The following is a 22,665-nucleotide window of genomic DNA, read 5'->3' on the forward strand; positions in this document are numbered from 1 at the left end:
CAGGGTCAGGGAAGGCGGGCAGGTAACGCAAGTGTGGTCGATCTGTGGACACAGCCCCAGACAGACGATGGGAGTTTTCAAAATCCAAAGGTGCTTATTTATGTTAAAAGGCTCGGTGATTTTTGTTATCTGAAGACCTGCTCCCTGGTCTGCGTACTTTAATTTTCATCAGCCCAACCTGCCACCCTGTCCTTCTAAACTAGGAGGAGCACGATGGGGCGCCTGGGTGGTTCAGTTGGTTAAGCGCCCGACTTCGGCTCAGGTCATGATCTCACAGCTTGTGAGTTGGAGCCCCGTGTCAGGCTCTGTGCTGACAGCTCAGAGCCTGGAGCCTCTTCAGATTCTGTGTCTTTCCCTCTCTCTCTCTGTCCCTCCCCTGCTCACACTCTGTCTCTCTCTCTCAAAAATAAATAAACATTAAAAAAAATTTTTTTAAATATAAACTAGGAGGAGCCCCTACAAGACAAGAACCTTGCCTTTTTTTTTTTCTTTCCATCTTTTTAGTCGCTAATACAGCACAGTATATACTCAGTAAATGCCAGCTGACCCTTTTGTGATACCCTGGGGATAACAAAACCCAATGTACCCTTTAAACTTAAATAAGCACCTTAGGATTCTGACACCACTCCAGGATGTCAGCAAATGCACAACGCTTGGGCCGTCCTTCCAACCTCCCAAACTCAGCTCATTCCTTACTAACTGGCCAGGGTTTCCTCTTCAAGATCCCTCTCAACAGAGGTGGAAAGGGTCGGTTTGTTTTACAGTTTCCAGCAAACATTGCCTAAACTCATGGTTCTCAATCCTAGTTCTCAGCTCCAGGTATACATTAGAGGGACCTGTACCTTAGAAAATGCAGGGCCACCCGTCCACAGGAAGCGTGGTGCACTTGCCAGCAAGGGGACACAGACAGAAGTTTGGTTTTGGTTTTATAACTGCCGAGTGACTAAAACGAGCAGCCAGACGGAGAACACTGATTGACCTGAGAGCAACCTCTGGCCCTAAAGACCACATCCTCCTCTCACAGGGATTTATGGCAAATATTAGCATATTGGAAACAACAGGAAGTTCTGCCATAGAGAGTTGTTCTCTCATTTCTTTAAGTTAGCTTTCCCCAAAGCTGACCAATGAATCCTCTCATCCATAATGCCAATCACAAATACAGCTTTAATGGAACACAGCCACACCCATTCATTTATGTATTGTCTGTGGTTGCTTTCATGCTACAAGGGCGGAAAAGAAGTTGCAACAGAGACCTTAGGGTTCACAAAGCCTAAAGAACTTACCACCCGGCCCTTTTAGGAAAACATCTGCCACACCTGGATTGGCATATTGAGGAACACAGGCATCTCCCATTGTTCTCAAGTTTACATTTAGGCCACTTTGCTTTTATGAAAGACTCATGTTGCTACCTGTTTTCCGCTAACTCAAAGGAATCCAAAGAGGTTTTTGTTTTTATGAAAAAAGGCGAAAAGTGAAAACAGCATCAGCATGTTTCGCGGCACGCCGCTGAAGGAGGAGGCAGAGCGCAGCCTGGGCAGCGAGGGTGGCCCCTCGGAGCTCCTCCCCTGGGGACCACGCTCAGCATCTCAGCACCACGCGGCCACAGCTCTGAACCATGTCTGCGAGCCTCTGTGCTTTAGCTCATTTAGCTTATTTTGTGGACCTACTGGCAAGATGTGTCCTAAGGTATCAAAAAAACCTAAGAGAGGTTATCTTTGGGGTCTGGGAAATACTCAAAGTTTTTTCCATACGAATGAATGGTAACTGCTCCTTTGCTCTACGCCCCTTGGGCTTTCAAAATATTTCACAGGGATGCTCTACTTTCGGAAAGCGGGGAAAACCTGTACACCAGACTATTCAGCTGGATTCTAAATGTTCTGAGGAAAGACTCTGAGGTTAGGGCTCATTAAACAGGGCCTCACCTCTGCTTCAACCATGATACCTTGGCTCTTACTTTTCAAATTTCATTTGAAGAAAGGATTCCCTTTATTGCTAAAAAAAGGTTTGAACCCCGCTGACTTAGAAACTCAGAGATCTGAAGAGGCAGAGGCCAGGTAAATTACACTCTGCTTTGCCATGGACAGCCTTAACTAGCTTTCTTCAAAATCAAAGTGATTAACCTCGCTTATTTAGATCAGATATCGGACAAATACCTGTTTAGGCATCAGGTCCCCTTACCAAGTTACATGTATTATGTACGTGGCATGTAGGTGTCTCGTTAAAATTTCTTTGTAAAGTTACCATTTAATATTATACTTTGGTTTTCTTAAAGAAGCAACAGGAGAAAACACCATGTAGAGGCTATACCTGGCATTTCTATATATTACCAGCTAAAGGATTTTTATTACATTATTCAATGTCTTTTAGGAAAGGAACATAATTCTTAGTGTCTACAGCCTCAAACATGTATATGTTACATTATAAACTATATACTTCCTTTTTCACACTCATGTCAAAGTACATAAATCATATTTCCTTATTCTTCTGGAGAGCCAGGATTCACCAGTTAGTAGACTTACTTTCCCTTTTTGTAAACACAACATATTTTATACAGCTTTTATTTTCAGGGTCCGTTACATGCTCCATCATTTAATGTAAGCTGCCTAAAATCCTCCAAATGGATAACATTCAAATTAACATTATTAATCCTATGGAAGAAAGAAATTTGTCTCTTTGAACATGGCACAAATGAAAAGATAAAGGAATAAAAGAGACGCTCATAACTGCCACATAAATTAACAGGATGCAATTACTGATCTCTTTTTTGATCTCTGATCAAAATCAATATATAGTAGTCATTGCTAAAGGTGATGAGATAAATGTGGCTTGATATACGCTGTAACTCAACAATCTAAGTTCATTCTTCCAAAAATCAAATATTGCTCATATCCTTTCCTATACAAAAGGTCAGGAAGTAATGTTTTCCAGTTGCATTTTATAATTAATCCTACACACAGCAGACAGTATCTCTGCAAGTCTCAAATAAAACAGAATTCATTTTTTAAAAATTTCAACAGGAATATTAAAATCACTGAGCACCAAGAAATTTTCTCCCTGCTTTGAATATTTCATCTCAATTTATTTACCTTTCCATAACAGGTTTAGGCCACTTTCTTGCGAGGGTTTTTTAAATTTATGAGGAAGAAAAAAACAGTACCGACACACAAATGAGATCTAGAAAAGCACGCGATAGCTATAAAAATAGCTCATCCATCATCTCCACATTTTGATTCCAGAGACGGCAGTGAAAGGTGTTGTTTCCACACCACTCACCCGGCACACTTAAAAAGGTTTGCGCCATCACTTACACAACTCAAACTGATTGATTACCTGCTAGAGAAAAATCAATACGAATATCCTAGAAAACACTAGCTTGTAAATTCATTCTGGCCCCAACAAAGTCCTGGTCATAGCTTGACATGTTTTTCTAGATATCTAAAATGCAACCACGTCAAACCCCAGTCCCCCCAGACTGTGATGTCTAGGAATTTTTAAAACCTAAATCTCAGCACGGATGAGGAGGTGAGGGGGAAGGTGTCCCAAGTCTGTTAGAACAATGAGATTAAGAAGCTGCCGTTACCTGATAAATCTTCTTTTCAGAACTGGCCACAAAAATGATAAACATGTTGAGAAGGTGAAAATATCAAGGGGACCAGGATGAGAGAAAAAGAAAAACAAAACAAAACAAAAACAAACAAACAAAAAAAAGCCACACAAAGCTAGGAAACCAACTAAATATAAACTAAATAATATATATGTATTTTTTTGGGGGGTAAAAGGTAAAGTTTCTATTTTAAAATATAAGTAATTCTGATTTTAATGCTATCCATTCAAAATTCAACGAGCTCTCTTTCTCGTTTTTTGGCAGCCGAAATGTATAGTCAGTATAATTTTAGCTCTTTGGGAAACCACAGGACCACTGAATAATGGTGTAGTGAAGAATTTCAGGGGTTCTAGCTCAAAAAATATTCCTAACACCTGGATTACTAAAGAACTAAATATGCAAGAGTCCCAGAGATAAGAGGTTTTTCTTCTATTATATTTACCTTCATAATTATGCTTTACAATTCTAAAGCTCAAACACAGAAATGCTGTCAGATCAGTAAAATCCCAACGTCTTCTGCAGAAAGAAAGATAATGAACTAACTCAGTGTGTTTAAAATGTAAGTTAGCAACGGACAGTTCCTGGAGTGGAAAAAGACTGTAAGGCCATCCTCAGCATGAATCTGCTTTTCTCAAATTAAGGGAACGAGAGGTAACTGTCACACTAAGTAGTTTCTATTTATAGAGACGTTTTTCATAAAACATATTTTAACAGCAAAAGAAAACCTGTCCTTTGACTCTAGCCATTAATGTCTGTTACAGATGTTCCAATATTCTCACTCAAAATTAGACTTCTTGGATTCACTTTAAATTCCTTCAGTTTAAGTAACATGTCTGCTTCATAAAAAGAACCCAGGCAATTACTTCGTAGAAGCTATATGGAATTCTAACTACCAGCAGCGCTAAGTGTCACAGTAATGAGAAAACCGTGGCTTGGAGGGGCCGAGTACCTTCCTCAGACCATAGGGGCTGGTAAGCAGCAGAACACTGTTTCCAGTTCCAACTCTCCTATGGCAAAGCACATCAAATAGCTAATGACTCAAAGTTTTCCTAACCACACTGGCTTGCCTAGGAAGTTATGATCTCAATATTCTAGTAAGAGTACCGTACGTCAACCAAATGAGTTCACCAGTCCAGAAAGTGGCATTCCGTTTCGACTCTACTATACAGGTAGAAGACAATAGAAAAAGGTTACACTGGCAACATTCCACGGTCAGGAACCAAAAGGCACATACGCAGACACACACACACATACTCATGTGGATGAAAGCAATACTAAGTAAATCTCTTCTAATACTTGGTCTATAAATAAACACTAAGTCACTGCTGACCTCTGACATATACTTTGAAACATTCACCATAACTGGCCAACCCACTTGGATGTGACAATGGTCAGTGACGACTAAAGTCTGCAGCAGTCACACAACCGTACTTGTATTGCTCAGGGGGCATTTCTAAAGATGTGTCAGAGAGCTGAGCTGGGTATCTTTAGCAAAATTCTATAGTTTATAAAAACTAGGATTATTCCTTTCTGGTTTTTACCTCAAGTCAAATGTAATACATAAACGTGTCCATGCTGAGTCACGAAGCAATCACGTCAAAATGTCAGTATAGGTTATAGGTGGGGGATAGATACAAGGGAGCCAAGGGAATACATTCACTTCTAGATGGTGACTGAACAGTTTCACGTTTGTAAAATAAATTGTCAGAGTAAAATGAGAAGATTCTTTCCAGTTATATTTAGTTGCAGTTAGAAACGCATAATGTTGGAAAAGTCCTTTGAAAGAACTAAATCATACTCCTACCAATTTGCAGTGTTTGGTGGACACACCATAGAGTTTTAATATCCCCATTATCTGACAGATGTGGGGAAAAATAAACACCAACTCAGAATACCAGCAAAGGCATCGTTTTTCAAGTAGATTAAGTTCCTGTGCAAATTTATGCCCTTTCTGAAAAAGCCTTAACATAGTCGTGTTGTACAGAAGACAATCACTGAGACTCTTCTTCAGATAAGATAATTACCTGGCTCTGAAACAGAATATTGGTAAGAGCCGGTGTGTTGCCTTTTATTTCTTGTTCAATACAAGTGGAATGTGAATGAAGGAAAAAAAAATTGTTAGATGTTAATCAGTCAAGGGTACTTTTCTATTACAAAGAGCATTCCAAATTCACGTTGACAAAAGCTTTACATAGATTAAATAAAAAAACGCTCACTTTATTTAAAGTACTATTTAAATAAAGAACTCATACTATGACTTTGAGGGTGTACTAAAAGCAGCATTTGACTTACGTGTTAAAAGGGAAAGTACATCGCCAATAACTATTAACCCACAAGATTATGAGACAATAGATTCTATCACGCTGGGCGTAAAGAAACACCAATGTTATACACACATACTATAAACAAAGACAAAAGAGGGAGTTTATGGTTTAATAAGCAGTTATGTATCAACACAGCCGTGACTCATGTTAACGATAAGTCTTATTATATGCTGAGAGATACCTAAACAATCACATTTTCCAGCAACTGATGATTCAGAAGTAACTGGCCACCCACACAAGGAATTATTCTCATTAGGACTCTCTACCAGTGCCATTCTGCACTGGTCCAACAGTCCTGCAGATAAAGAGGGCTAACTTTATTAGTTGATAGTAGAATCTACCTTTTCCAACACTCCTGGAAACACTTACTCAATTTTCTAAATGGTCCAAAAATTACCAAAGAAAGAGGCAGAAATCTTGAAAAGTATTTCACCTCAGTCCACAAAAGTCTTAACACACTTCAGATGGTCAATCATTTTTTTTTTTTTTGTCTTTTCTATTAAGTGAAAATGGGTGAAAAAGTTCAAGATACATCATACGGAGACAGAAGAGTGGTCAAAGAGCACATGATTCTAGAAACTCTTACCTTGAAAAGACTGTTTGGCTCTATCGACTAGTTCATCAATTGGATAACTCGCCAAATTCCCTCTGGCATGTTTAGTTTTGCAGTAGGTACAAGCATTGAGACACCTGTTCAAATGATAGCAATAAATGAAGCTCCAATTTTTAAAGTCAGTACATACTTAGCATGGGAAAAAAACACCCAAAACATACACCAAAATGGTAGCTTAGTGACATGTGCCACTTTATATGGCATACTTCATACTTATTTCCACCAGGCAAAGAAATTTCAATTTGCAATTCTTTTAAGTTTCAACTACTCAAAAATGGTTGTACAAATCACATAGTATTATCTTCAAATGAACATATCCATGAGGAACAAAGTTTATAAATACTTACAATGATTAATGAAAAGAAATTCAAGATTTTTTTAAACCACTGACATTGCTTGGCCATCATAAAAATAAAAATGTAGTATTGCTTATGTATACTGTATTATTTATAAATGATAATGCATATTCATGTAACTAATGATATAAGAATAAAGAGGCAACATAGCATTCTCACAAAAAAATACACCATAGCCTTAGAAATTTTAAGACAGTATTTTTCACTCCTGAAGTCAGAAAAAAATGAATATTAAAACAAGTCCAATGAATACTCCCTAAGATTATATTAGAGAAAGTAAACAAGGAGAAGAACATATTAGTTTTGAAAAAAAAAAAATCCCAATATTCTGTAGACATGATAGAGAATTATCTTTGAAAAACTAAAATGTTGGCTCTACTCTCATAATTTTTTAATGTAATTTAAATAAATTTTGTTATTATAAAAGAAACAGCAGGACACCTGGGTGGCTCAGTCAGTTAAGCGTCCGACTTCAGCTCGGGTCATGATCTCACAGTCTGTGAGTTCAAGACCCGCATCGATGGAGCCTGGAGGCTGCTTCAGATTCTGTGTCTCCCTCTCTCTTTGCCCCTCCCCTGCTAATGCTCTGTCTCTGTCTCAAAAATAAATAAAAACATTTAAAAAATTTAAAAAAAAATAAAAGAAATAGCTACAACATAATAAAACAGTCCTACACCAAAAACGCTTAACACCACCAAACAAAACCAAACGAAAAAAAAAAGAAACTTCATTGATTCAACTGTTACAATGAGTAGCATGGTTTAAAACACCATCGTCACATAAATGCTTTAAAATTTCAAAATGAGGAAAACTGAACTTTTAATAATTGAACCTGACCAATGTGTAATTTTGTTAATATTTGACTATAAATATATATGAATCACTGTACTCAGCGGCCAAATATGTAATGCTTAATTTTTGGTAATTTTTGCATGGCACTTTTTTTTTTTTATTGTTTTCTTATTTTTGAGAGAGAGTATGTGGGGAGTGGGGAGGGCACAGAGAGAGAGAGGGAGACAAGGGATCTGAAGCAGGCTGTGAGCTGACAGCACAGAGCCTAATACGGGGCTCAAACTCAGGAACCATGAGATTATGACCTGAACCAAAGTCAGATGCCCAACCGACTGAGCCACCCACGTGCCCCTGCATGGCACTCTTAAGTAACACATACACTTGAAATCATTTTTACTGTTTATCCAATTATATAATCTTAAAAAACTAACCCTCTTTTCTTCTTAAGCCATTTTTTTGTTTTGTTTTGTTTTTAGATAAAACACAGATCATGGCCTCTTTCTTATTAGCACAAATTCTAGTCTCCCAATTGCTATCGGTCTTCTCTTTTGAATTCCCATCTGTTTCATGAGAAGGGAAAAGAGAAAATTATTGTTGGCCTCTCCCTAGGAAAGTAACTCACTTTTAAAAAAAAAATTTTTTTTAATGTTTATTTACTTTTGAGAGAGAGAGACAGGGACAGAGACAGAGTGTGAGTCAGGGAGGGACAGAGAGAGAGGGAGACACAGAATCAGAAGCAGGTTCCCAAGCTCTGAACTGTCAGGACAGAGTCCAATGCCAGGAACGAAATTGTGAACCGCCAGATCATGACTTGGGCTGAAGCTGGACGCTTAACTGACTGAGCCACCCAGGCGCCCCAAGACTAACTCACTTTTGTTTAGCCTTGATTAAGCATCAGATAGTTTTCTAGATGTTTTATACACATTATCTCATTCATCATTCTAGAGTTGAATGTTACTATCTCCATCTTACAGATGAAGAATCTACTTCAAAACTGTCTGACAATACAGTTGATACCACAGAAATACAAGTCTTAAGATACTATGAACAACTACAGGCCAAAAATTGGCCAATCTTAGAAGAAACACACAAATTCCCAGAAATATACAACCCACAAAAGTTAAATCATGAGGAAACAGAAAATCTGAATAGATCAATAATAAGTAAAGAGATCATATCATATCCTACCATCAAAAGGCACGGGAGCACATGGTTTCACTGTTGCATTTTATCAAATACCTAAAAAAAATGAATACCAATTCTTTTCAAACTCTTCTAAAAAGCAGAAGAGGAGCGAACACTCTCAAACTCATTTTACAAAGTTGGTATTATCCTGATATCAAAGCCAGATAAGGACACTTCAAGAAAAGAAAACTATAGGTCAATATCCCTCATGAATACAGGATGCAAAAAATCTCAACAGAATACTAGGAAACTAAATTCGATATACTACAAGGATCATACACCATCATCAAGTAGAATTCATCCCGTGGAAACAATGATGATTCAACAGACACAGATGAATAAATGTGATACAACACATTAATAGAATTAAGGATAAAAATTATATGTTTATCTCAATAGATGCAGAAAAACTATCTGACAAAAGTCAACATCCATTCATAATAAGAACTCTCAACAAATTGGGTGTAGAATACTGTACCACAACACAATAAAGACCATATGTGAAAAGTCCACAGCTAACATCATACTCAATGGTGAAAGTTCAAAGTTTTTTCTCTAAGGTCAAAAACAAGACAAAGCTATCCACTCTAAATAGGAATGGTACTCCCATCAACACAGTGATTTAAGTCCTACCAGAGTAATTAGGCAAGAAAAAGAAATAAAAGGCATCTTAATTGGAGAGGAAGAGTACAATTACATTTGTAGATGACATGATCTTATACACATAAAAAAAATCCCAAAAACTCCACCAAGAAAAGTGTTAGATCTAATCAATGAATTCAGTAAAGTTAGAGAATACCAAATCAACATACAAAAAAGGCTAGCATTGGGGCGCCTGGGTGGCACAGTCGGTTAAGCGTCCAACTTCAGCCAGGCCACGATCTTGTGGTCCGTGAGTTCGAGCCCCGCGTCAGGCTCTGGGCTGATGGCTCCGAGCCTGGAGCCTGCTTCCGATTCTGTGTCTCCCTCTCTCTCTGCCCCTCCCCCGTTCATGCTCTGTCTCTCTCTGTCCCAAAAATAAATAAACGTTGAAAAAAAAATTTTTTTTTAAAAAGGCTAGCATTTCTATACACTAGCAAAAATTTATCTGAAAAAGAAATAAAGAAAATATCATTTATGACAACACCGAAAACAATAAAATATTTAGAAACAAATTTAACCAAAGAGGTAAAAAAAAAACGTATACGCTGAAAACAATAAGATACTGATGGAAAAAACTGAAGAAGACACAAATAATTGGAAACATATCCTATGCCGATGGATGGGAAGATTTAATATTGTTAAAATGTCCATACTACGCAAAAGCATCTATAGACGCCACATAATCCCTATCAAGATCCAATGGCATTTTTTAAGGAAAAAGAAAACAATCCTACAATTGGTGTGGAACTCCAAAAGACTCTTAATAGCCAACACAATCCCAAGAAAGAAGAACATTGTTGGAAGCATCACATTTACTGATTTCACACAAGATTACAATGGCATAGTGATCAAAAGAGCCTGGTATTGGCATAAAAACAGGCAAACAGACTAATGGAAATGAATGAAGAGCCCAGAAGTAAGCCTATGTGTATACACTCAACTAGTACTTGATTCACTGAATACTCAATGGAGAAAAGGTTAGTCTATTCAATAAATGTTGCCAGGAAAACTGGATGCTCCCACGCAGAAGAATGAAACAAGACCACGGTCTTATACCACTCACAAGGATTAATTTGAAATGGACTGAAACCTTAAGTGTAAGACTGTAGAAAACCATAAAAGTTCTAGAAGAAAACACAGGAAGAAACTTCCTTGACATGGGTCTTGGCAATTACTTTTCAGATGTGATACTTACGCAGAGCAACAAAATCAAAAACAAACAAGTGGGACTACATCAAACTAAAAAGCTTCTGCACAGCAAAAGAAATAATCAACAAAATGAAAAGGCAATCTACAAGATGGGAGAAAATATTTTCAAACCACATATCTAATTCCTAATAAGTCATTTAAATATTTGATTATCATTCCATAATAAGAGATCCATAATATCTGATGGGGGCTTTATACCCAAAATATATAAGGAACTCAACAGTGAAAACAAATAATCCAATTCAAAATGGCCAAAGAAGATATTCAAATGGCCAATAGGTACCTCAAAAGGTGCTCAACAGCACTGATCGTTAAGAAAACGTAAATCAAAGCCACAATGAGATATCACCTCACACCTTTTGGAAAGGCTATTATCAAAAAGACAAGAAATAACAAGTGTTGGCAAGGATGTAGACAAAAGAAAGGAAATATTTGGCCACTGTGGGTGGCCAGTGCTGGTCCAGCCACTATAAAAAAATAGTACGGAGGTTCCTCAAAAAGTTAAAAATACAACAACCACGTGATCCAACAATTGCACTTCTGAGTATATGTCCAAAAGAAAGGGAGTCACTATCTCAAAGAGGTATCTGCACGCTCATTTTCACTGCATTATTTACTAGAGCCAAGACATGGAAACAACTTAAGTTTCTCCGACAGATAACACAATGAATAAAAAATATGGTGTGTGTGTGTGTGTATATATATATACACACACATGCACAATGGAACATTATTCGGCCATAAAAAAGAAGGAAATCTTGCCATTTGCAACAACATGGATGAACACTGACAGCATTATGCTACGTGAAGTAAGTCAGACAGAAACACAAATAGTGTATGACCTCACTTATAGGTGGAACCCAAAAACAAACTCCTAGCAACACAGAAGAGACTGGTGGTTCCCAGAAATGGGGAGTGTGGGTGGGAAACGGGTGAAGGTAATGTGAAGGTATAAGCCTCTAGTTCTAAGATACTTAAGTTCCACAGGTGTAATGGTGATTATAATTGCCACTATTGTATCATATATTTGAAAATTTCTGAGAGCTAGATCTTAAAAGCTCTTATCACAAGAAAAAAGAATTATGTGAAGTGAAATAGGTTAACTAAAGGGACTGTAGTAAGCATTTCATATATATACATATATCAAATCATTACATTGCATAATTTGAGCTTAAATGTTATATGTCAACTATGTCTCAGTAAAACTGAGTGCAGGTAGGGGGGAAGTCTGGTTAAGTAGCTTGCTCAAGACATGTTATAGCTGAGATTCAAATCTAGGCCTGCCAAATGGCCTTTTTCTTTCTTTTTAAATTTTGTTAATGTTTGTTTACTTTTGAGAGACAGACAGAGACAGAGCATGAGCGGGGGAGGGGCTGAGAGAGAGGGAGACCCAGAATCCAAAGCAGGCTCCAGGCTCTGAGCTGTCAGCAGAGAACCTGATGTGGGGCTTAAACCCGTGAACCTGGAGATCATGACCCAAGCCAAAGTCGGACGCTTAACTGACCGAGCCACCCAGGCGCCTCAAGGCCTGCTGAATTTCGAACTTCATGCTGTTTCCATACCAATCTGACTCCCCAGAATAAATGTGTGTCAAACATCCTAGCTACGTATGGATGCAAGCAATAAACCATCAACCAGCTGACATGGCGTACAAGTGATGTGGCCAGTCCTTATGGCCCTGTACACGAAGTTATTTCTCTAAAACATGTGTGTCTCTCTTTTATCCTTTGGAAACCTAAGGCTAAGCTGCTTTTTCATCCACGAGCCCACACCAGTTATCTCCTCTCTGTTTACAAATTTTGTTTTTCATCCTCCTACTGGCTCAGGGGCAAAATGTGTCAACTCGTGTGATTTGCCACATCTTTTTATATTCTACTGCTCGGGTCCTCTCTGCCTTTCTCTTCAAGTGGCACCAAGACATGCTCAGGCCCTACCGTTCCATCCCCGGTTACACCCCCGACGCGCGTTCATCTGGGTCAGTCAGCGCTCTTGCCGGGGGTCTGCTCTCTGGACCTCCTGATACTACTTCGAGTCTCCTGACCTGACCCCTTTCCCTTATTTCTATCACCAATGGAGAGCTCCATAAATGAAACTGAGAAACTTTTTTTTTTTAATGTTTGTTTTTGAGAGAGAGAGAGAGAGAGAGAGAGAGAGAGAGAGCTAGCGGGGGAAGGGCAGAGAGAGAGGGAGACGCAGAATCTGAAGCAGGCTCCAGGCTCCAAGCTGTCAGCACAGAGCCTGACTCGGGGCTCAAACCCATGCACCACGAGATCACGACCTGAGCTGAAGTCAGAGGCGTAACCAACTGAGCCGCCTAGGCGCCCCTGAAGTGGCAAATCTTAATAAAAGCTACTACTATCTCTGACTTGGGCTGTATCTTAAAAGTAACTCTCTCGAGGGACACCCGCCTGAAGGAGAAGGAAGACAGAAAAGAAGGAAAGGGAAACGCGCATTTGAAACATTTATAACATAAACGAATTAACACATGTAAAGGACTCAGTGTCTGTACCTAGTAAGTGAACACTAAGTGCCGGCCACTGGTTGTCTAATGTGACTGCTCTAAACAATTCTGTGAGGAAATAATTATGCATTATCCATGTTCCAGGTGTACCTAACTTTATGGACCAGATGTGCTGCTGAGAGGTTGGCTTAAATCAACTGCGGAAACCAAGTCATATTTTCCTACTGGCTCACTTCAGAAAGGTGGAAATGTAACCCCCATGGAAAACTCACTCATGAAAATTCACTAAAACATTTTAATAAAACCAGGTGATATTCGGAAACATTTATAATAATCAAAATAAGCCAGTAAGTATAAATGTCACATTAAGAATTCAAAATATTCTTCACTAAACTGCTCCCCCGGGGTTAATTAGGATTGTTGATGTGATATGTGTTTGAAGTTCTAAACTCAATATTGTATAAGATAGGTTCATCTTTATCTGCAGTTATCAAAACAATGCTCTGTATTATTTTGATAAAGTGAAAATTTCAATAAAGCATATTTCTCCAAGAACGTTATAATAGCACGATCTCAAGCATTAAATCTACTATGCCTTACAGTTAAAAAGGGAGATTTGTCATAACACACAGGAAAAATACGCACAACAAAAAAATCCAAAAAGAAAGAATGAGCTTTTGACGCTCTTTGGGTTAAAAACAATTCTATCACCAGGAATTATAACGACCAGTCATTTCGACATGACAAAGCTCCAACAAAATAAAGGGATTCATCATTAGAAACCTTTGGTAGATACTTTCAGTTATCTGTAAACAATTAAATAATTGTCTAAAGGTAAGAACGCCAACCAATTTCTTCAACTGCCAGAAAACAAAAGATCTTTGAAGGCCGACTGGTGCAAGCCAAAGCCAGAAAGAAATGGCCGTGGCCGTCCAAGGAAGATGGAAAATCCCGGAGAGACCACAACTGTCATGGCAGAATAACACAGCTGGGTCACCACACCTACTGATCTGTGCACAGGTGGTCATCTGGCCACAGGCCAGGAAGGAACGAAAACACCTCAAAAGCACAGACAGATTGGGCATTCAATTTAGCAGAACTCTTGACTCCTCAAAAGCATCTGTGGCAGAAAATTTTTAAAGTATGGAAACCGAAGAGATGAAGTAACAATTGTCACAAATTAAAATATTTCAAAGGGCTCAAATGCATAACAAAATGTCAAATTTGATACCTAAACCACACAAAGCAAGTGAAAACTAAAAATTTTACTGTATTCACTTTTTTCTTTTAAAGAGCATCTTTAAATATCACAAGTTCTGAAATAATTTAAAAATCAGAGTTACACTTTTAAAAACCCGTACTGATATCTTTTTTTGTGGGGGAAGAATAAAAGCCCATGTGACTCAGAATTCTGTTTCTCTCTGCTCTTTTGGGTCAAAAATAAATTTAAGTACGCTAAAATTATTGTAGACTCAGACATTACCACTTCAAACCAGCATATTCTGTTTCACTCAAGAACCTTATTACTTGTAATCAGTTGACAAAGTACAATATTCTTCAAAGCTTCAATTGTACAAAATAATAAGCCCTTTACAGAGCTACACCTTACAAAAATCATACTGGGGGCCAGCCACATCCTTCCATATTCAAGTACCATGAAGCAAAGAAAAAAACCAAAAACTCAGGAAATGTTAAATATTGGGAGCCCTCATCTTGGTTTTAAAAATATTTCCAGATGTATGACAAACTTTTTGATCCTTTAAAACAAATGTAAGAGATACTCCTCTATCAGCAGGATCTGATTAGATCTTCAAATGATAATATGATCCCTGTTTGCCAAGATCAAAATCCTGAACAAAGGAAAAATAACGTACTTAGAAACTAACAAAATATAGTCACAAAATCTTAAATTCTTTAAGCTTCCTATGGCCAGGAACTCTCCAACCTAAAATGAATCTCTCCACCAGGGTTACCGATTCTACCTTCTCCCCCCAGATCCAAAAGCTTACTCTAATAATTACGGTCTCTTTCAACTGTTCCCTTTCTGAAGCTGCTTTTAGTTCTGAAAAAGCGGGGGGGCAGGTGGCAGCAGTCCAACTTTCTCCTACTGATACCGAATTCAAAAACACTTTCGGCTACGTTTTCTCTTACTCCACCTCCATCAACCACTATGCCACATCCTTTGCTTCAAAAAGTTGTTCCAACATATTTAAACGATACTCTTATTTCTCCATCACTTTACCTGAAAGAATTACCCTTATCACCATCAGCCATTGACCTGCGTAAAAATCATCACAGCCTTTAAAATCACTTGGGGGAGGTTGGTGCTAATAACAGTAAAAGATGGTTTCTGAATGCTGGACACTCAAGCATGCATTTTACACTGTTTCGCTTATCCTCCCAGAAGTCTTGCTATTAGTATTACTATCCCTAACTTTCAGAGAGGAAACTGAGGCTGAAAAAGATCAAGAACCTTACGGGAGGTTGCCCAGATTCGATGAAAGATGAACCTATCTCACCTGAAACTCCTTTGTCACCGATGGTACCTTACTTCTCTTAAGATGCAACTTACTCTGCATAAGAAAACATGATGATGGATGGAGAGGATTCTAGGAAGATGCTGGATTGGGAAGCTCCAGGAACCCGGCTCCTCACCTTGATAAAAACCTGCACTGGCACAATCTGCGTCATGTAACAATTTCAGGACTCTGGTATCTGAGAAAGGCCCACAACTTTGGACGGCAACTTGCGGATAAGGTCAGCCGGTAGCACAGTAGCAGCTCCCACCCTACCCATGCCTCACCCAGAGACAGGTCGCACACAGCATGTGGGTGCGGGGGAGGACCCTGCCCTCAGGCTATCAGGATTCTTGCTCCCATCGCTGCTTCCTATCAGGGAGGCAAAAGACACTGCTGCACCTCCCCACACCTTTCAAAGTCCCCGCCTCTCCAGCTGAACTGCAGTGACTGCTGGAAGATGTAAAGACTCCTCGTCCCTACTTCTCCCTTCATTTTTCACTTTTTCCCCTATGGGGAAGCAGATATTAAAGATTAGGACACTCAGAAACAACTCCGTGTATGTGCAAATTAGAAAGTGACCACATACGACCAGAAGAAGGATCAGAAAAGAACGGAGATCTTAGGTTCCCACCTCAGGCTGATTCTCAGCACAAACAGAGCCTACAACAATTAAAAAATAAATAATAACAAATGAACAACAAACCTGTGAATGGGGAGAATCTGATTTCCATTTGAATTATTAGATTCAAACGTTAGGGGCTGAAAAAAATTCACAAGGCATACGAAGAAACAGGAAAAATATATACAAATCAACAGAAACTGTCCCTAAAAGAGATCTATGGTGGATATACTACACAAAGACTTTAAAACAACTGTCTCGGGGCGCCTGGGTGGCTCAGTCGGTTAAGTGTCCGACTTTGGCTCAAATCATGGTCTTGCAGTTCATGAGCTCGAGACCTGCATCAGGCTCTCTACTGACAGCTGGAGACTGAGTTCAGATTCTGTGTCTCTCTCTCTCTCTGTCCCTCCCCTGCTTACACTCTGTCTCTCTCTCTCAAGAATAAACAAATATTGAAGGGAAAAAAAAAGGAAAAAAAATTTTTTAAATAATAAACAAAGTAACTGTCTTAAAGGTGCCTGGGCAGCTCAGTTGGGTAAGCATCTGACTCTAGATTTTGGCTCAGGTCATCTCACCGTTGTGAGATAGAGCCCCGCATCGGGCTCCATGCTGAGCATGGAGATTGCTTGGGATTCTCTCCTTCTCCCTGCCCTTCCCCGCTCACACATGTGCACTTTCTCTCAAAATAAATAAATGAACATTTTTTTAAAAAGCTGTTTTAAAGATGTTACAAAAAATAATTAAAATATGTAAAAATCAAGAAAACAATGGATGGGGGACACCTGGGTGGCTCAGTCGGTTGGGCGTCCAACATCAGCTCAGGTCGTGATCTCATGGTCCATGGGTTCAAGCCCCACATCTGGCTCAGTGTTGACAGTTCAGAGCCTGGAGACTGTTTCGGATTCTGTGTCTCCATCTCTCTGTCCCTCCCCCATGCGCACTCTCTCTGTCTCTCTCAAAAATAAACATTAAAAAAAACTTTTTTTAATTAAAAAAAAAGAAAACAATGGATAAAAAATAGTAATGTCAATAAAAGAACACAAAGTAAAAAAAAAAAATTCTGGAGCTGAAAAGTACAGTTAAGAAAAATGAGAAATTCACTAGAGGGATTCAGCATCAACAACCAAATGACGTGGGGCTGGAGTTGTGAAGGAGAACAGTTTTTGTATGTTACTGATGTTAAGCTGGTATCTATTCAAATTAGTGTTATAATCTTAGGATGTTGAATGCAATCTCCATGGTAACCATAATGAAAACAGATATAAAATATAAATATAAGGAAATGAGGAAGTTACTTAAAATTTTCACTATAAAAAATCAACTAAAGACAAAGGAAAACAGTAATGCAAGAAATTAGGGGCAAAAGCTGTATAAGGCATGTAGAAAACAGCACAAAGACAGAAGTCAGTCCCTCCTTATCAGTAATTAACTTAAATGCAAATGGATTAAATTCTCCAATCAAAAGATGGAGGTTGGCCGAATTAATAAAAACACATGAACCAACTATATGCTGGCTACAAGAGACTTACTTTAGATCCAAAGAAACAAATAGTTTGAAAGTAAAAGGATGGAACAAAATATTCAGGCAATTACAGAGAGCAGGGGTTGCTATACTAATATCAGATACAAGGGGCATTAAATAAAAAAAGTTATAAAAGACAAAGAAGCACATGATAAGCTGATAAAAGATTCAATACATCAAGAAGATAAAACAAGTATAAACATTTATACCCCAGTGACACACCATCAAAATATGAAGCAAAAATAGACAGAATTGAAACAAGACACAGTTGTACAAAAGTAGTTGGAGACTTTAATACTGCACTCTCCATAAAAGCCATCAAACAGCACACTCTATCAGCAGCCACAGAACACACATGGTACATGCTCCAGGACAGACCATATGTGAGGCCACAAATTAAGTCTCCATAGATTTTAAAGTATTTTCTTTGAACACAAAGAATGAAATCAGAAATCAACAACAAAACTGGAAAATTCACAGAACTGTGGAAGTTAAACGATACACTTTTAAACAACCAATGGAAAAGGAGAACACAGTGATGAAGGAAAACAAAATACCAAAACTTACAGGAGGCACAGAAAGCAACGCTAAGGAGAAAATTTAGAGCTATAAACACGTACAAAAAAAATAAAGATCTCATATCAACACCCAACTTTAGAACTTAGGAAAAGAAAAAAAGAAGAAGAAACTAAAACCAAGGCTAGCAGAAGGAAATAATAAAGATGAGTGATGACATAAACGAAATAGAGAATGGAAAAACACCAGAGAAAATCAACAAAAAAACCTGGTTCTATGAAAAGATCCACAAAACTGACAAACCTTTAGCTAGATGGACTAAGGAAAAAGACTTCAATTACTAAAATCAGAAATGAAAGTGGGACATTACTACTAATTCTAGTTTTTTTTTAGCTTTTTTTAAATTATTATTATTTTAAGAGTTTATTTACCTTTGAGAGAGAAAAAGAGTGAGCAGTGGAAGGGCAGAGAGAGGGAGGCACAGAATCCGAAGCAGGCTCCAGGCTCTGACCTGTCAGCAGAGCACCTGACGCAGGGCTCGAACCCACAGACTGTGAGATCATGACCTGAGCCGAAGTTGGACACTTAATGGACTGAGCCATCCAGGAACCCCAATTACTACCAATTCAAAAGAAATATATAGGATTATAAGAGAATATTATGAACAAGTGTGTATCAACCAACTGGATAGCCGGTTGAAATGGACAAATTCCTGAAAACACAAAACCTACCAAGAACAAGTCATGAAGCGATAGGGAGTCTAAATAGGTATGTGAGTACCAAAAACGTGAATCAGTAATAAAAAATCTCCTAACAAAAAAAGCCTGAAACCTGATGGCTTCACTGATGAATTCTACCGAACATTTAAAGAATACTAATCCTTGTGATGCCTGGGTGGCTCAGTCAGTTAAGCACAGGACTCTTATATGGGCTCAGGTCACGATCTCGTGATCGTGAGATAGAGCTTCAAGTTGGGCTCTGTACTGACAGCACAGAGCCTTCTTGGGATATTCTCTCCCTCTGTCTCCCTCTCTCCCATTCTCCCTCTCTCCCTCTCTCTCTCTGCCCCTCCCTTCTCACACGTGCATGCATGTGTTCACTCTCTCTCTCTGTCTCTCTCTCAAAATAAATGAATCATTAAATAAACTTAAAAAAAGAGAAAGAAAGAATACCAAATCCTTCTCAAGCTTTTCCAAAAAACTGAAGAGAAGGGAATGCACCCTAACTTATTCTATAATGGCAGCATTATGATTTAGACAATGACACCACAAGAAAAGAAAATTACAGACCAGTATCTCTTATAAACATTGATGCAAAAAGTCCTCAACAAAATACTAGCTACAGAATTCATTAGCACATTAAGAGAATTATACATTAAAACTAAGTGGGATTTATTACTGGAATGTAATAAGGATAGTTCAATATACAAAAATCAACCCATATAATATGCCACATCAACAGAATTAAGGAGAAAAAACAACTCATGATTGTCTCAAATGATGCAGAAAAAGCACTTGACAAAATTTAACACCGTTTTGTGCTAAAAACAATCAACAAACTAGGAATAGAAGAAAACTTCCTTGCATGATAAAAGCCGTAAGTGGAAAAACTCACAGTGAGCATCACACTCCAGGTAAACTGAAATCTTGTCCTTTACAGTTAGGAACAAGCCAAGGATATCCACTTTTACCACTTCTATTCTACATTGTTCTGGAAGTTGTAGCCTGAGCAAGCGAAAGAAACAAAAGGCACCCAAATTGGAAAGGAAGAAGTAAAATTATCTGTTTACAGATGATATGATTTTCTAAGTAGAAAATCCTGAAAATCCCCCCCCCCCCACACACACACACACAAAACTTAGAACAAATTAATTCAGCAAAGTGTCAGGATACAGAATCAATATACAAAAAAGTTATATTTCATGAACAATGAAAAATCTGAAAAGCAAATTACAAAAATAATTCCATTTACAACCATATCAGAAAAAGTAAAATATTGGGGCACCTGGGTGGCTCAGTCGGTTGAGCGTGCAACTTCAGCTCAGGTCATGATCTCACTGTCCATGAGTTCAAGCCCCACGTCAGGCTCTGTGCTGACAGCTCAGAGCCTGGAGCCTCTTTCAGATTCTGTGTCTCCCTCTCTCTCTGCCCCTCCCGACTCATGCTCTCTCTCTCTCTCTCAAAAATAAACAAACCTTAAAAAAATTTTTAAAAAAAGAAAAAGTAAAATATTTAGCAATTAACCAAGGTGAAAGACTTAAAAAAAATACAAAACACTGCTGAAAGAAATTGAAAAAGACATAATAGAAATACACTACATGGTCACAGATTGGATGATTGTTGTTAAAACGTCAATACTACCCAAAGTGATATATAGACTCAATGCAATCCTTATCAAAATCCCAATGAGGTTTTTTGCACAAATAAAAAAAAAAAAAATCCTAAATTTCAAACAGAATCTCAAGGGACCCCAAACAGCCAAAACAAACTTGAAAAAGAATAAAACTAAAGAGTTCACACTACTGATTTCACAACTGAGTTCAGAGCTATAGTTATCAAAACAGTATGGTGTTGGTGTAACACAGACATACAGACCAATGGAATAGAATAGAGAACCCAGAAATAAACCCACACATAAACAGTCAAATGATTTTTCTCAAGGGTGCCTAGGCCATTCAATGAGATACAGACTATTGTTTCAACAAATCATGCTAAGAAAACTGTATATACACATGCGAAATAATGAACTTGGGCCCTTTCCTAACACCATATAAAAAATTTAACTCAATATTGAATCGAAAGGTAAATGTGAGACCAAAAACAATAAAACTTTTAGAAGAAAACGTACAACAAAAGCTTCATGACCTTGGATTTGGCAATGATTTCCTGGATATGACACCAAAAGCACAGGCAACAAAAGAAAACACAGATAAATTGGGACTTTAAGAAAAGTTAAAAAATTATTTTTTTCTCCAAAAGACACTATCAACAGAGTAAAAACACAACCCACAGAATCAGAAAAAAGTAACTGCGAATCATATATTTGATAAGAGATGGGTAGAATATACAGAGAAATTCTAAAACTCAACAAAACCAACAACGAATTCAAAAATGGGCAGAGAACTGCAACATTTCTCCAAAGATAGACAAATGTCCAATAAGCACATGAAAAGATACCCAACATGACTAATCATGAGAGAAATGAAAATCGAAACTACAATAAAATAGCATGTCACACCCATTACAACAGCGACAATCCATTAGGATGGCCACTACTAACAGTAAATGTTGGCGAATATACAGAGAAACTGGGGCCCTGTGTACAGTTGCTGGGAATGGAAAATGGCGCAGCCACCATGGAAAATAATATGGCAGTTCCTCAAAAAATTAAAAAAGAATTCCCCAGCAATTCTACTTTTAGGTATATACCCCAAAGAACTGAAAGCAGGTCTCAGAGATATTTATACACCCATATTCATAGCAGCAACATTACCTACAATAGCTAAAATTTGGGATCAACCCAAGTGTCCGTGGAAAAATGGACAGAGAAGGAAAACACAATGGAATATTATTCACCCATAGAAAGAAAGAAAATTTTTGCAATATGCTACACTACTGATGAATTCTGACGACATTATATACTAAATGAAATAAGCCAGTCACAAAAAGACAAATGCTGTATGGAGTCCACTAATATGGCTGCCAGAGGTTGTGGGAAGGGAAGAATGTGGAGTTAGTGTTTAAGGGGTACAGAGTTTCAGTTTTACAAGATGGAAAGAGTTATGGGGATGGATGTTGGGATGGATGCACAAAAATGTCAATGTATTTAATTCCAGTCACCTGTACACTTAAAAGCTAGTTAAGTTGGTGAAATTTACATTATGTGTATTTTACCACAACATAAAAAAGGAAGAAAACCATATACATGATTATGTGGTTTAGAATTTACTTAAGGAACAGGTATATACTTTACTCATTTTACTGAATGTCATAACATTTCACACAGTGTGTTGTATACAATTAGAGTATCGATACTCAAAGCTATTGTGATTTCATAATAAACCAGACCAGCTGTCAAGCCAATACCTGGTTACAGAGCCAAAAGCAGGGCTAAGCAAAAAGGTGAGCTGGCATTTACAACTGGATCTTCCGGGAAAGAAATCCAGCACAATACACAATGAGGCAGGGAAAGGGAAGTCGGGAATGGAGAAGTCCCAAGGAGATAATATGGATCTCGCCAAGCCAAAGGATCAGCCAGCTCATTCGTCTTCAAGGTCAGGCAGCTGGGAACAGGAAACGGAACC

The 22,665-nt window shown here is 38.2% G+C and overlaps 1 protein-coding gene across 3 annotated transcripts in view; it reads right to left on the bottom strand.

Annotated features, from left to right (window-relative positions):
• CDKAL1 (CDK5 regulatory subunit associated protein 1 like 1) overlaps positions 1 to 22,665 on the bottom strand; it is a 659,261-nt gene that overhangs the window by 345,843 nt on the left and 290,753 nt on the right. For all 3 annotated transcript variants that reach the window (XM_043590714.1, XM_043590715.1, XM_043590713.1), the window contains one exon: positions 6,515 to 6,618. In XM_043590714.1, the coding sequence (XP_043446649.1) occupies positions 6,515 to 6,618 (104 nt within the window). The remainder of the gene's footprint in view (positions 1 to 6,514; positions 6,619 to 22,665) is intronic.

This window comes from Prionailurus bengalensis, chromosome B2 (genome assembly GCF_016509475.1).
Source record: "Prionailurus bengalensis isolate Pbe53 chromosome B2, Fcat_Pben_1.1_paternal_pri, whole genome shotgun sequence".
In the NCBI taxonomy this organism is placed as follows: domain Eukaryota; kingdom Metazoa; phylum Chordata; class Mammalia; order Carnivora; family Felidae; genus Prionailurus; species Prionailurus bengalensis.